General features: G+C 36.4%; 1 protein-coding gene and 1 pseudogene across 1 annotated transcript; both read left to right on the forward strand.

Annotated features, from left to right (window-relative positions):
* The first annotated feature begins 1,442 nt into the window (after positions 1–1,442).
* Positions 1,443–2,824, forward strand: LOC112027290 (uncharacterized acetyltransferase At3g50280-like; annotated as a pseudogene).
* An 8,451-nt stretch (positions 2,825–11,275) lies between these two features.
* LOC136064914 (uncharacterized mitochondrial protein AtMg00810-like) lies at positions 11,276–11,840 on the forward strand. Its single transcript, XM_065767369.1, has 3 exons — positions 11,276–11,436; positions 11,563–11,629; positions 11,781–11,840. Exons 1-3 carry the CDS (start codon positions 11,276–11,278, stop codon positions 11,838–11,840), a joined length of 288 nt encoding a protein of 95 aa, XP_065623441.1.
* The last annotated feature ends 1,145 nt before the right edge of the window (positions 11,841–12,985 follow it).

Genomic DNA, 12,985 nt, shown 5'->3' on the forward strand with positions numbered 1-12,985 from the left:
TTTGGTGGGACTCACATATTTTGAGTTATGAGTAATGAAAACAGAGTTATGAGTTATGGAAACAACAAATCCAAACAGTCTCGATTTCTTTCATTTGTGTTTGATTGGAGAGGTGGAAAGGTGGAGCGATGAGATTTTTTTTTGTTTGGTTGAGATGAAAAATAAGAGAATAAAAAATGAAGTTGATATAAATTTATCATTATATCTTTACTAAATATATAAACAAAAAGTAACACATTTTTTAATTAAAAAATTTTATAGGGACACTTTAATATTTTTTTTTTATTTATAAAATAAGCAAATGCCAAAAAAAAAAAAAAGAGATAAAGGAAAAAGAAAAAGAAAAAGAAANTAAAGGAAAAAGAAAAAGAAAAAGAAAAGAAAAAAAAGTGAGATGAGCACCCAAAAAAGAAAAAAGAAAAAGGCCCAAAACCAACGTTTGTTTATAAGAAATGGAAGAAAAAAAAAAAAAGGGAAAAATAGAAATAAGAAGACAAAAAGTTGGTGATGGCACTTTTGTCATTCACCAACAATAGGCGTGAAAAAGCTTGTTTTCTCTTCATTTCGGAGTGGCAGACGGTTTGGGCGAAAAATGCTTAGTCCTACTCAAAATTTTTCTCTTTCCCTATTTACTAAACAACACCCACACCTATTTTTTCTCATATTTTCTCACTTTTATTTTTTATCTGTCCTGTTCTACCTTCAACCAAACACACCTTTAACCATACTGTTGTGACTGCGATTCTCCCTAACGTGGAGTTCCAAATTATTTGGCAATAATTATGACATCCGAATGTTAGCCTAATGATTGTGAGGTAATTGAAAAAAAATTAAATGTTTAATATGTGAATTTTTTTGTTCTTTGTCTTAGAGACTAAGTTGGTTATAAAGACCAAATTGATCAATTTTGAAATGATCCAAACCTAATTGGCATTATCTCAAATATCAAGGTAAGTTAATGAATTTTATCAAAAAGAAAAGATGGAAGACAGCAATTCAGGCAAACATGGTAACCAACGCACATGCAAAAAATTATGAGAGCAAAAAGACTAGACATGATCTCAGTGTTCACATGATGGATACAAGACAAGACATTGGCTACGTACATGTTGGCCTTCACAAATTTGGCAATGATGTTAACATTGTCGAGGACAGTTTGGCATTTTTTACCCGATCACATGATTTATTTTTTGAATTAAAATTATGATTTTAAATTATGATTTCTGTATAAAAATTGAAAATTGTGTATATTGTGTGTAATAGGCCGTGCATAATTGTCCTTTTTCTTTCTATTCTGGGAGAACTAAACATAACATACGGTTACGGTTAGAGTATTGTTTATTTCACACACATATTTTGAACCATGTCTATTTCACAGATAATTTTCATACGGTATCATAAAGCTCCTTGCACTCATCTAGTAGCAGTAGTTTGAAGCAGAGATGACACACATTCGCTTCATATCCATCAGTACCATTCAGGCAGCAGCGAGTCCCAAAGAGTTAACTCGAAGGATTGACTTAACTCCGTGGATCTCCAGCTGCTCTTAGTTGATCATATTCAAAAGGGTCTCCATTTCTTCAAACCTACACCTTCACAAGAAAAAGAACACCAAGCTAGCAGTGTGATTGATCACCTAAAAACTCTCTGTCTCGCACATTAGATATATTCTACCCTCTTGCTGGTCGCCTTGTCATGGTAGAAAACGATGATGGCAAGACCACCTCTTTCTTTGTTGACTTCAATAACCTTGGAGCCCAATTTGTTCAAGCGGTGGCTGATGATGTTACTGTGGCAGATATCCCTGATCCCATATATGTTCCAGACATTGTCAACTCCTTTCTGATGAATGGCGTATTGAACTACCAAGGCATTTCCAAGCCATTTTTAGCTGTGCAGGTAACTGAGCTTGTTGATGGTATTTTCATCGGCTGCACTTTAAACCATTGTGTAGTCGATGGTAGTCCATTTTGGCATTTCTTTAACACTTAGTCTGAAATATCTAGAGGAAATATTATTGATCCCACGTCACAATCTCCTCTAATTTTCCAACGTTGTTATTTTGATGGTATTATCGATTTCCCACTTCATATTCCTTTCCATCAGAATGAAATCTCTGATGAGAGATTGAGAGGTCCTTTCCTACACCTCTCAAAACAAAAAGTTTTTCATTTTTCCAAGGAGAAAATCGCACAACTCAAAGCAAAAGCCAATGCTGAAATGGGCACCACCACCATCTCGTCCCTTCGAGCAGTAATGGGTCATCTTTGGCGAGCTGTGGTTCACAGCCGGCATTACAAGGACAATCAAGAGGTTCATTACCGTTTACTTGTGGGAGTGAGGCAAAGAATACAACCACCATTGCCAGCTGAGTACGTAGGAAATGCAGTTTTATATGGAACATAACAAATACCGTAGACAATCTTCTTGAACATGGACTAGGCTGGGTGGCTTGGCAAATAAATAAGGCAATTGCTACTCAAACAGCAGAAGAAGTGAAGTATATAGAGGACTGGGTAAACTCCCCAAAGATATTTAAATTTAGTGCCGTAACAAGTAATGCAATGATCACTGGAAGCTCGCAACGATTCAATGTGTATGGTAAGACTTTGGCTGGTGTTAGCAATAAGTATGATGGAAAGTTAACAGTGTTTCCTGGGATAGAAGAAGGAAGCACGGATTTTGAAGCTTGTCTTTCACCAGAGACATTGCAGGCTATGGCAAATGATGCAGAGTTCATGGAGGCTTTAGCCTCATAATTAAACTTTGTTGTGAACCTTCTTTTACACGGAAATGTTGGAAATGCAATTTGAAATTACAAGCCTCTAGATGTAGAGCATCTGCATCAGATGTGGCAAAAATTATGCCATTTTGCCACACTAAAATCCTATTTTATTATTTTGCCACATTATTTTATAACATACCATTTATCAGATATTCTATACTTCAATTATATACATTAAAATAATATTTACTACCCATTAAAATAATATATTAATTACTCCCTATCATCCTCATACTCATCGTCAACAACAACAACGACACAACCATACTACCGCAACAATGGCCACCAATAATCACTGCGCGACAACATCGACAGCCACCACCGGCACAACCGATATCCACCAACGCCACCTCAAAAAAAAAAAAAAAAAAAAAAAACACAACAAATCTCAGAACCGTCAAATGTTTTCTTTTTCTTCACTTCTCTCTCTCTCTGACCCTCTCGCCTCTCTTTGATTTATAATTTCTCTCTTTTCCTCTGACCTTTCAGTCCATAACCTCTAATTCTCTCTTCGTCTGTCTGGTGGCATTGTGGTGGTAGGTTCACTGATTTCACCTTTGTGGTGGCCCCATGGTTGTGGGTTTTGTAGTGGATCGGTTTGATTTGGATCGATCGGTGATAGAGGATATGGGTTCTTTATGGGTGTGTTAGAGTTTTGTAGGTTTTGGTTTGGATTGTTGGTTTGGGTCTGTTGTGGGTTGGTCGGTGGCAGATTGTCAAAAAGCCATAGAGGAGATGTGATGAAGATTTTGTGGGTTTGAAATGTTTGTGAATTTGTTGATGCATGTGGTCTGTGGTTGCTGGTTCTGGGTTTGTATGGTTGATGGTTTTTATGGTTTTGTTGACGCCATTATTTTGCTGGATTTGTGGTTTTTGCTGATTCCATTGTTTTGCTGGTTTGTGGGTTTTGATTGTGGTCGATGGTCATTGGGTTTCTAAGATTTGTTGGGTCGGGGAATCGGTGAAGGGAACCGGTGAGGGAATCGGTGAAGAGAGAGTGGAGATGGAGGTGGTGAGAGCTGAAGGAGAAGGTGAAAGAATGAGAGAGAAAGAAGAATAAAAAAGAATAAATTCATTTGTCACATTGGTTCTGTACCGTGGCAAATTTATGATGTTACTGTAGCATGTTGCAAAAAAAATGAGATATGGCATATCTGATAAATGAGGTTAAATGGTGTTTGGTGTGCCAAATGTGCCAAATATTTAGCATTTGGCACAGCTGATAAAGATGCTCTTAGGTGATCTTCAATGTTCTTGAAAAATATGAGATGCAAAACTTAATGGTAGTTTTGTCTATGTAAGAGTTAATTGCTTGAATGCAATAACTAATTCAATGAGGTGATTTTGCCTCATTTTTCTTGCGACTATCATTGTACTAAAATATAATAGCAATGGGAAACCAAAAAAAAAAAAAAAAAAAAAAAAAACTCAGAGAAGGACAAGGATGCCAAGATCAACTTTAGGTGGTCACACCCATGTAGAATTTGTTACTTGAGATACTTGTAGATGAGGCTTTTCATGGAAATAAGAAATTCAACATATTTACAAAGGCATCATATGCTAAAGCAGCTAAAGCAATTGGTGAGAAATTTGTCATTGAATGTACACCAAAGCATGTAGAACAATGCTTTAAAACACTCAAAAAATTGGACTATTATTGTAGAACTTTGTAACAGGAAAAGTGGGTTTAGATCAGTGGCAGAGCCAAATTTCAGCTTCGGGGAGGCAACATTAAAAGAAAATAATAAAAATATTGATCCTTATATTAATTGAACCATGTTGAATTAAATCATTTAGCCAAAAAAAAAATGTTGAATAAATCAACACTTTATTTTTCAAATTCTTTTTGTGGAAAAGCATGGTCAACTAGTTGACAAGGTCCACATTGTAGATATGTTCTTCACACTTGATCTCCATCATTAGGATAGTAGTAAAAAAAATTTCTTCTTAAAGGAGGATCTGAAGGAAGATTGCAAATCTATCTTGATATGAGTTTGTTTAGAATTCCCCGGACTCCTTATTACATTTAGGATTCTCCACAATTTAATTAACTACAAATATTTATTTTATATATTAATTTTTTAAAACAATGAAACAAAATTAGCCCATCCGGAGTTACTCACAATCAAAGTAAGAGATTAATCAAAAGACCAAAAGTTTAGACATCTAATTTGATTGTTCAAAATACTTATGAAAATAATAAAAATCTAGAAGTGTTAAGGGTATAAATATACTTAGAAATTACATTTTTGCTTCCTTTTCAACATTTCTTTCGCTATTCTTCTAGGTATTAAAATTTTGGATATAGCAAAAATTCATACTTTGAAACTGTGAAATTAAAGTAAGAGATAGAGGAGACAAAAAAAAAAAAAAAATATATATATATATATATATTTTATATAATGGTTGCGGTGAGGTTTTGGTGCCTCACACAGCTTGTAAATTTTATTATTATTTTGCTTAGAATTTGAGTGTTTTTTTTTTTTTTTTTTTTTTTATTGGTAGAAACTTTTAGTTTGTATCATTGTAAATTAAGTTCAAATCTTTTCACTATTCTTATTTCTCTCATATTAGTTTTTGACTTTTTTTTTTTATTGTTTATTTCCCCCTCCTTAACATAGGCACATCCCAATCATGCACAATTTCTGAAGAAGAAAATTGAGATGTTTGATGAGATGAGTTTGGTTGTGGGGTAAGGATATGGCTGCTATAGCTTTTTCCAAGGGAGTTGGTGATATAGGTGTAGAAGCATTGGATAACTGATGTTGACGGTGATGTTGATGGCTTATCCAAAAAGAAGCAAGTTGATCCCTCGCATGTTGCCATAAATGAAACAAGGTCTCACAGGAAATGAAGTCATGCTACTATGATTGAAGTTGCTGTTTACCAAGATTTGCCTACAAAACTTGGTAAGGTTGAGGATGAATGGGTTATGAAGATGGATAGGTTTGAAGAAGGACGAGTTATGAAGATGGGCAGGGTTGAGGAAACTATGCTTGTGTCTACATTTGACCATTTGAATGGGAATGAAAAGCAAGCTAGGTCATTCATGTTGAAAAATGACAAGCTCCATAGATAATGGCTTTAAAATATTTGTAGATGCATTTTGTTAGAATTTGGATGTGTCTATTTGGACAATTTGGCAATTAGGAATTTATCAAAATAATTGTATTAGATTATTTTGTAGGTTGAACTATTTAGCCTACGTGGCATCCTAAACTATTTGAAATGGGGCTTATAGATATTTTGAATTATGAGAAGTATGGTTGATTATATGTGTGTGTGTGTGTATTTTTATGTACGTTACCGTCCATATATATGAGCAAAATGAGTGAACAACTAATTTTTATTGTATGTGTTGTCAAAATTTTAGTTTGAAAACGAAATTCATACTTGGTTTATTTATTTATATTGATTACATTAGTTGGGTTTACACAATACACAAGTTATACATGTTTTAAATTATACAAGAAATGTTATAAAAAATTTGTGCATGGAAAATACTAGAAAACGTTCTCAAGCTCATTTTCAAGGTTATTACCAAATACTAGAAAATGAGATAGTTTTCAAGAAAATGCTTTCTGAAAAATGAGTAAATTCTAGAAAACATTAATGCTGAAATAAACCGAGTGTAAGTGTTGACTGTTATGAACCAGTGCATGCCTAATTGCAACTTGAATTGTATGTATATTGAAGCACTTTCATAGCTAGGTAAGTGTTGATTGTCATGAACCAGCGCATGCCTAATTGCAACTTGAATTGTATGTATATTAAAGCACTTTCATAGCTAGGTATTTGTTTGAGTTCAACATTACGATAGTTCAACTATTTTAAGTTGAAGCTCTTTTCACAGAAAAATATATATGTAGACCTTTTTACTTGAGTAGTGTTTATTATACACACATTTAAACACAAAAAAGAACAATTGAAATTGTGATTTGAAGTCATGATGATTTCAAGTCATAGTTTCAGTTATTTTTTATGTGTGTAAAAGTGTGTATAATAGCACGTGTAATAGTTTTTATACATAAAAATATGTAGTCATTTTGTTACAACCATTCTACTAGTAGATGATGTACTAGTAAAGATTTTAAACGAAATTGAAGTAAGAATATGACAATGTACATGAATATTATTTCATTTTTTTCCCTTTAAGTGGCTATCAATATAAATGCATCTGTAAAACTTATAAAAGTTTGCAATTTGATCCCAAATAAGAAGATAACAATGTATGTGAATATTATTTCATTTTTTCCCTTTTAAGTGGCTATCAATATAGATGCATCTGTAAAACTTAAGAACGTATGGTTGGAGTAATTTTGAGGATGGAAAAAGGAGGGTAAAATAGGAGAGAAAATGTGTAGGAATGGTGTTTGATTGGAAGGGGGAGGGGTAGAGAAAATTGGTGGGGCTTGGCTATTTTCTCTCTGGGCCCACCAAAATTCAATTTCCCCAAATTGGAGAGAAAACATAAGGAAAACAATGAGCAAAAGTTCTTGTGTATTTTGGACGAAATTGCCCCCACTAATGGTCATTATTATGCCCCAGCAAGTTTGCTTCTTACCCTCTTTTTTGTTGTTGTTGTTGTTGTTGTTGTTGTTTGATGTGCATGATGTTAACGTGTATAATATATTGTGGGCTTTAGGCCTAATTAGGTTACTTGTATAGCACACATATTTATTTGTACTACAAATATATTTACTTGTACTGCACACATATGCCTCCTATATAAAGGCACCTATGTACATTCTTTCATCATGAAATACAATACAATTACATTTAGTATTTCTAACATGGTATCAAAGCTATCTTCTTGTGGCCATGGTTTTCTGTCCTTGTGGTATATTTAAGAGCAATCTTTGTCTTCCTCAGTGTTTTTTTTCACTGCGTTCATCTTTTTTGGCTTCTTACTACTACCGTCAAAACTCTCCGGTATAGTCATGCCACCGTTAGAAGTCGCATCAACACTGCAAGACCATTGTCATCCTCAAATACCGTAATAGAGCCAAACTTCATTCAAGGGATCTTCTCAACCTTATCAAATCTCAAGATTTCATCAAGCTTCCATGTTGAGTTTGAGAGGGGGTGTTAGAAATATATTAGCCCATTAGCATAAGCCCAAGCCTAATTCTACTTTATGTGCAAGCCAAGTCTGCTACTTATACTAGAAGTCTATTAGTCTAGGGTTTAGTATATTATATATACACATGTTATGATTCATTGTAACATAGGATTTGTACTACACTCTAATATATTATCGATGTAACCCTTTAGGATTTCCTCCGTGAATGTAGGCTGTTAGGTTGAACCATGTAACCCTCGTGTTATTGTGTTTTATACTTTATGCTTTCGCTTCCGCATCCATACTAGCATATTCAATATGGTGTATCAATGCTAATATTTAACATAGTATCAGAGCCACTGCTCTAATCCTTTAGTGTGCTACTCTTAAGCAGTCTTGTCTTCTTGGGTGTCATCTGCAGCCGTTGTTGTGAGCAGCATCATTGCCTCCACCGCGACTTAAGTACATCAAAAGTAATCTCTTCGATCTGAATTTCTATGAAATATCGTCTTCATCAGACCTTCCACGTGCCACTATAATTCTCGGCGCTAATGGCACACGCGTCCACGCGCCGCCAATATTCTTCACGCACCGTCACGTGCCTCCACGCGCTTCCACGTGCTAGACTCGGTCTGCTGATGTCATCATCTTCGCTATGTCATCCCTAGTGACGTCTTCAATGCTTGCGTCAGCAACACGTCAGGTTGATTACGTCAGCACTCAGAAGGGATCACGTCATCATCGTTGACCGCGTTGACTTTGACTGGGCTGTTGACTTTTCTCAAAGTTGACTTTTTTTAGTCCAAGTTTTCCTTACCTAGTTTTTTTGCGTAGGTTTCATTTTTGCAGTCCATTTTTGCATATTTTTCTTCTAAATGAAGAATAAGTGCAGGTCTTTTTCTTATTACAACAATCGTCGCTGCCAATCCTTCAAACCTTTATGCAAATTTTGCAAACATTTTGGCCACAATATTGAGACTTGCTATCATCGCAACAAATCAGCTGTTTCAATTTCTGCTGCTACTATTGCTAACACTAAGAGTGTCCAACCAATGGCTTCTGTCTCTACATAGTCTAAGTCTTCTGGATCCACTTTCTCCATTTCCAGAGATGACCTTATAAATATCATCGCCAATGTCATTCGTATGGTTGGTAATGCATCTTATTCCTCTTCTCTCTTAGCTTTATCTAGTATGCCTCCTTCATCTTGGCTTATGGATTTTGCTTGTTGCAGTCACATGACACCTCACTCGTCTTTATTTTCTGACCTTAAACCTGCATCACACCATTTTAATATTCGTACAGCAAATGGTTCCACAATGTCTGGTCATAATATAGGTTCAGTTTCAACCTCCAACCTCTCGGTTCCTGGAGTCTTTAATGTTCCTGACCTTTCTTATAATTTATTTTTTGTGGGATAATTAGCTGAGTTGGGTTATCGCATTACCTTTGATTATTCTGGGTGTATTGTGTAGGATCCTAGGATGGGACAGGAGCTTGGGACCAGTCCTAGAGTTGGGCGTATGTTTCCCGTGGACAACCTTCGTCTTCCACTTGTTGCTCCTGTTTCTGTTGCTGCAGCTGTTGCAGCTTCTTCCACTCATTCCCTTGCACTTTGGCATGCTTGACTTGGTCACGCATATTCCTCTCGGGTACAACAATTGGCTTCTAGAGGTTTGTTAGGTTCAGTGTCTACAGAAAATTTTAATTGTGTTTCATGTCAGTTAGGAAAACAACTAGCTTTGTCTTTCAATACTAGTGAATCAATATCCACTGATATCTTTGACCTTATTCATTCTGATGTTTGGGGGCCGTCCTCTGTCTCTAATATTGGTGGGTCTAGATATTTTGTTGTCTTTGTTGATGATTACTCTCGCTATAGCTGGATTTTTAATATGAAACATTATTCTGAATTATTGGAAGTATATTCTAATTTTGTAAAAATGGTTGAAACTCAGTTTTCCAGACGCATCAAAATTTTTCGATCTGATAATACTCTTGAATATACTTAATATGCTTTCCAAGTTATTTTGCATTCCTATGGCACTGTTCATCAACTAACTTGTCCAGGTGCCTCTCAGCAAAATGGTAGAGCCGAACGAAAACTTCGTCATATTCTGGACACTGTTCGTGCTCTTCTTCTCTTTGCCAAAGTTCCTGCTCCTTTTTGGGGTGAAGCTTCTCTTCATGCTGTTTATACTATTAATCGCATTCCGAGTCCTGTTATCCAAAATCAAACTCCATATGAGTGCCTTTTTGGGTCACCTCCAGACTATCACCACCTTCGCTTTTTCGGTTCTGCTTGTTTCATTCTTCTTCAACCACATGAACATAACAAACTTGAGCCTCGGTCAAGACTTTGTTGTTTTCTTGGCTATGGCGAAACTCAAAAGGAGTATAGGTGTATTGATCCTGTCTTTCATCGTCTTCGTATCTCCCGTAATGTTGTCTTTTGGGAATATCGCCTTTTTGTCAAGCTCTCTCATTTCATTGCTTCCCTGTCTTCTTCCTCTGTCTTAGATCTTTTTTTAGATGAGGCATATATTCCTTCTGTAGCTGCTCCTGATCCTCTTGTAGTTGCTCCTGATTCTGTTGCTGTAGACTTCTCTGTCCAACCACCAGATATCACTGATCCCTTTCTTAGTTCACCCTTTAATAAATAGGTGGAAGATGAACAGGTTGAAGATGAGCTACCCAACCCTAATCCTGAGCTTGGGTCTCCTGCTCCTGCTCCTGCTCCGCCTGAAGATCTTGCACAAGACATTCCACCTCGTCACTCAACTCGGGTAAGATCTATTCCTACACATTTACTTGACTATCATTGTTACACTGCTCTTGCTACGCTACACGAGCCTCACACCTATCATGAGGCTTCCATTGACCCTTTATGGCAGATTGCAATGAAAGAGGAACTTGATGCATTATCTAAAAACCATACTTGGAATTTGGTGACACTTCCTCCTAGAAAATCTGTGGTTGGTTGTAAGTGGATCTACAAGATTAAGACTCGCTCTGATGGGTCCATTGAGTGCTACAAAACTTGTCTTGTTGCAAAAGTTTTCACACAAGAGTATGGGATTGATTATGAAGAGATCTTTGCTCCGGTTGCTCGTATCTCATATGTTCGTGTCCTCTTAGCTGTTGCTGCTGCCAGTAAATGGGACATTTTTCAGATGGATGTCAAAAATGCATTCCTTAATGGAGATTTAAGTGAAGAAGTGTATATGCAACCTACTCCTAGTCTCTCTGTTGACTCAAATAAGGTTTGTCACCTTCGACGTGCACTTTATGGCCTTAAATAAGCTCCACGAGCTTGGTTTGTCAAATTCAGCTCTACCATCTCTTGCTTGGGTTACATGGCCAGTCATTATGATTCTGCCTTATTTCTTCGTCGCACTGACAAAGGCACTATTTTACTTCTCCTATATATGGATGATATGATCATAATTGGTGATGACCTCAGTGGCATTCAAGAACTCAAGGCTCTTCTCAGTCAACAGTTTGAGATGAAAGATCTTGGACATCTCAGCTACTTCTTGGGTCTTGAAATCACTTATTCTACTGATGGACTTTATATTACTCAAGCCAAGTATGCCTCTGAACTCTTGTCTCGAGCTGAACTCACTGATAGCAAGACTGTTGACACTCCAGTTGAGCTTAATGCGCATCTGACTCCTTCAGGGGGGAAACCATTGTCTAATCCCTCTCTTTACAGAAGCTTGGTTGGTAGCTTAGTTTATCTCATTGTCACTCATCCAGACATTTCTTATGCTGTTCACCAGGTGAGCCAGTATTTGTCTACACCACGATCGACTCACTATGCTACTGTTCTGCGCATTTTTTGATATCTAAAGGGCACTCTCTTCCATGGTCTTTTTTATTCTGCTTAGTCTCATCTTATTTTCCGTGCATTTTCTAATGTTGATTGGGCAGGAGATCCCACTGATCGCAGATCCATCACTGGTTATTGCTTTCTTCTTGGTTCTTCTCTAATTTCTTGGCGAAGTAAGAAACAAACTCATGTAGCCCGCTCCAATACTGACGCAGAATATCGTGCCCTTGCTGATACCACATCTAAGCTCCTTTGGCTACGATGGCTTCTCAAAGACTTGGTGTGTCTACATTCTCTGCTACTTCTCTTTATTGTGACAACCAGAGTGCTATTCATATTGTTCACAATGATGTCTTCCATGAACGGACTAAACACATCGAGATCGATTGTCATTTTATCCATTTTCATCTTGTCCATGGTGCTCTCAAGCTAATATCAGTCTCCTCTAAAGATCAACTTGCAGATATCTTCACCAATTCACATCCTAAGGGATGCCTTCGTACTTTGGTTGACAACCTCAAGTTGGTCTCACATCCACCTTGAGTTTGAGGGGGGCTGTTAACGTGTATAATATATTGTGGGCTTTAGACCCAGTTAGGTTACTTGTATGGTACACATATTTACTTGTACTGCACATATATGCCTCCTATATAAAGGCACCTATGTACATTCTTTCATCATGAAATACAATACAATTACATTCAATATTTCTAATATATAATAAAATACTCTCATATTTGCATTTTTTGCCATACTTTTAAGCTATTTTGCAAATGATTATATATCATCTTTGTTTAATAGGTGATAAGGGCTTTACATGCTAAGTGGGGCTAAGTCAGTTGCTAACCCAACTTGAAGGACTGGAGGGCATGAAGTAAAGAAAATAAAAGCAAGACTAGCTAAGCAAGTAGAAAGAAAATTAAAGAAAAGAGGTCCAGGCCTATTGATTTAAAGCCAACATGAAAAGGACCTGGAGATACGTGATGGAGCAAAGAAAAGAACTAATTGATAGGGAGCTAGCTTATTCACGTGGAAGAGATACATGGGCTTGAGGTTTAAATGAACATTTGTTAATTGTTGGTGAGCCTTTCTATTTCTTATTGAAACACAAAAACTCCTGGGCTAGTCTTTGGTTTCAGCTGGGCACAACTTAAAGCGTAGCGTGTGGCTTACAATCCTAGTTTCACTTGTTTAGTTAGGGGGTAAAATGTAATTTTATAGAATAAAATTGCTAAAATTAATATATATATATATACACACTAATATTAAAAAAAAAAAAAAAATCTAGGGGGACTGTTCACCTCCC

This window comes from Quercus suber, unplaced genomic scaffold (genome assembly GCF_002906115.3).
Source record: "Quercus suber isolate HL8 unplaced genomic scaffold, Cork oak 2.0 scaffold_798, whole genome shotgun sequence".
NCBI lineage: Eukaryota > Viridiplantae > Streptophyta > Magnoliopsida > Fagales > Fagaceae > Quercus > Quercus suber.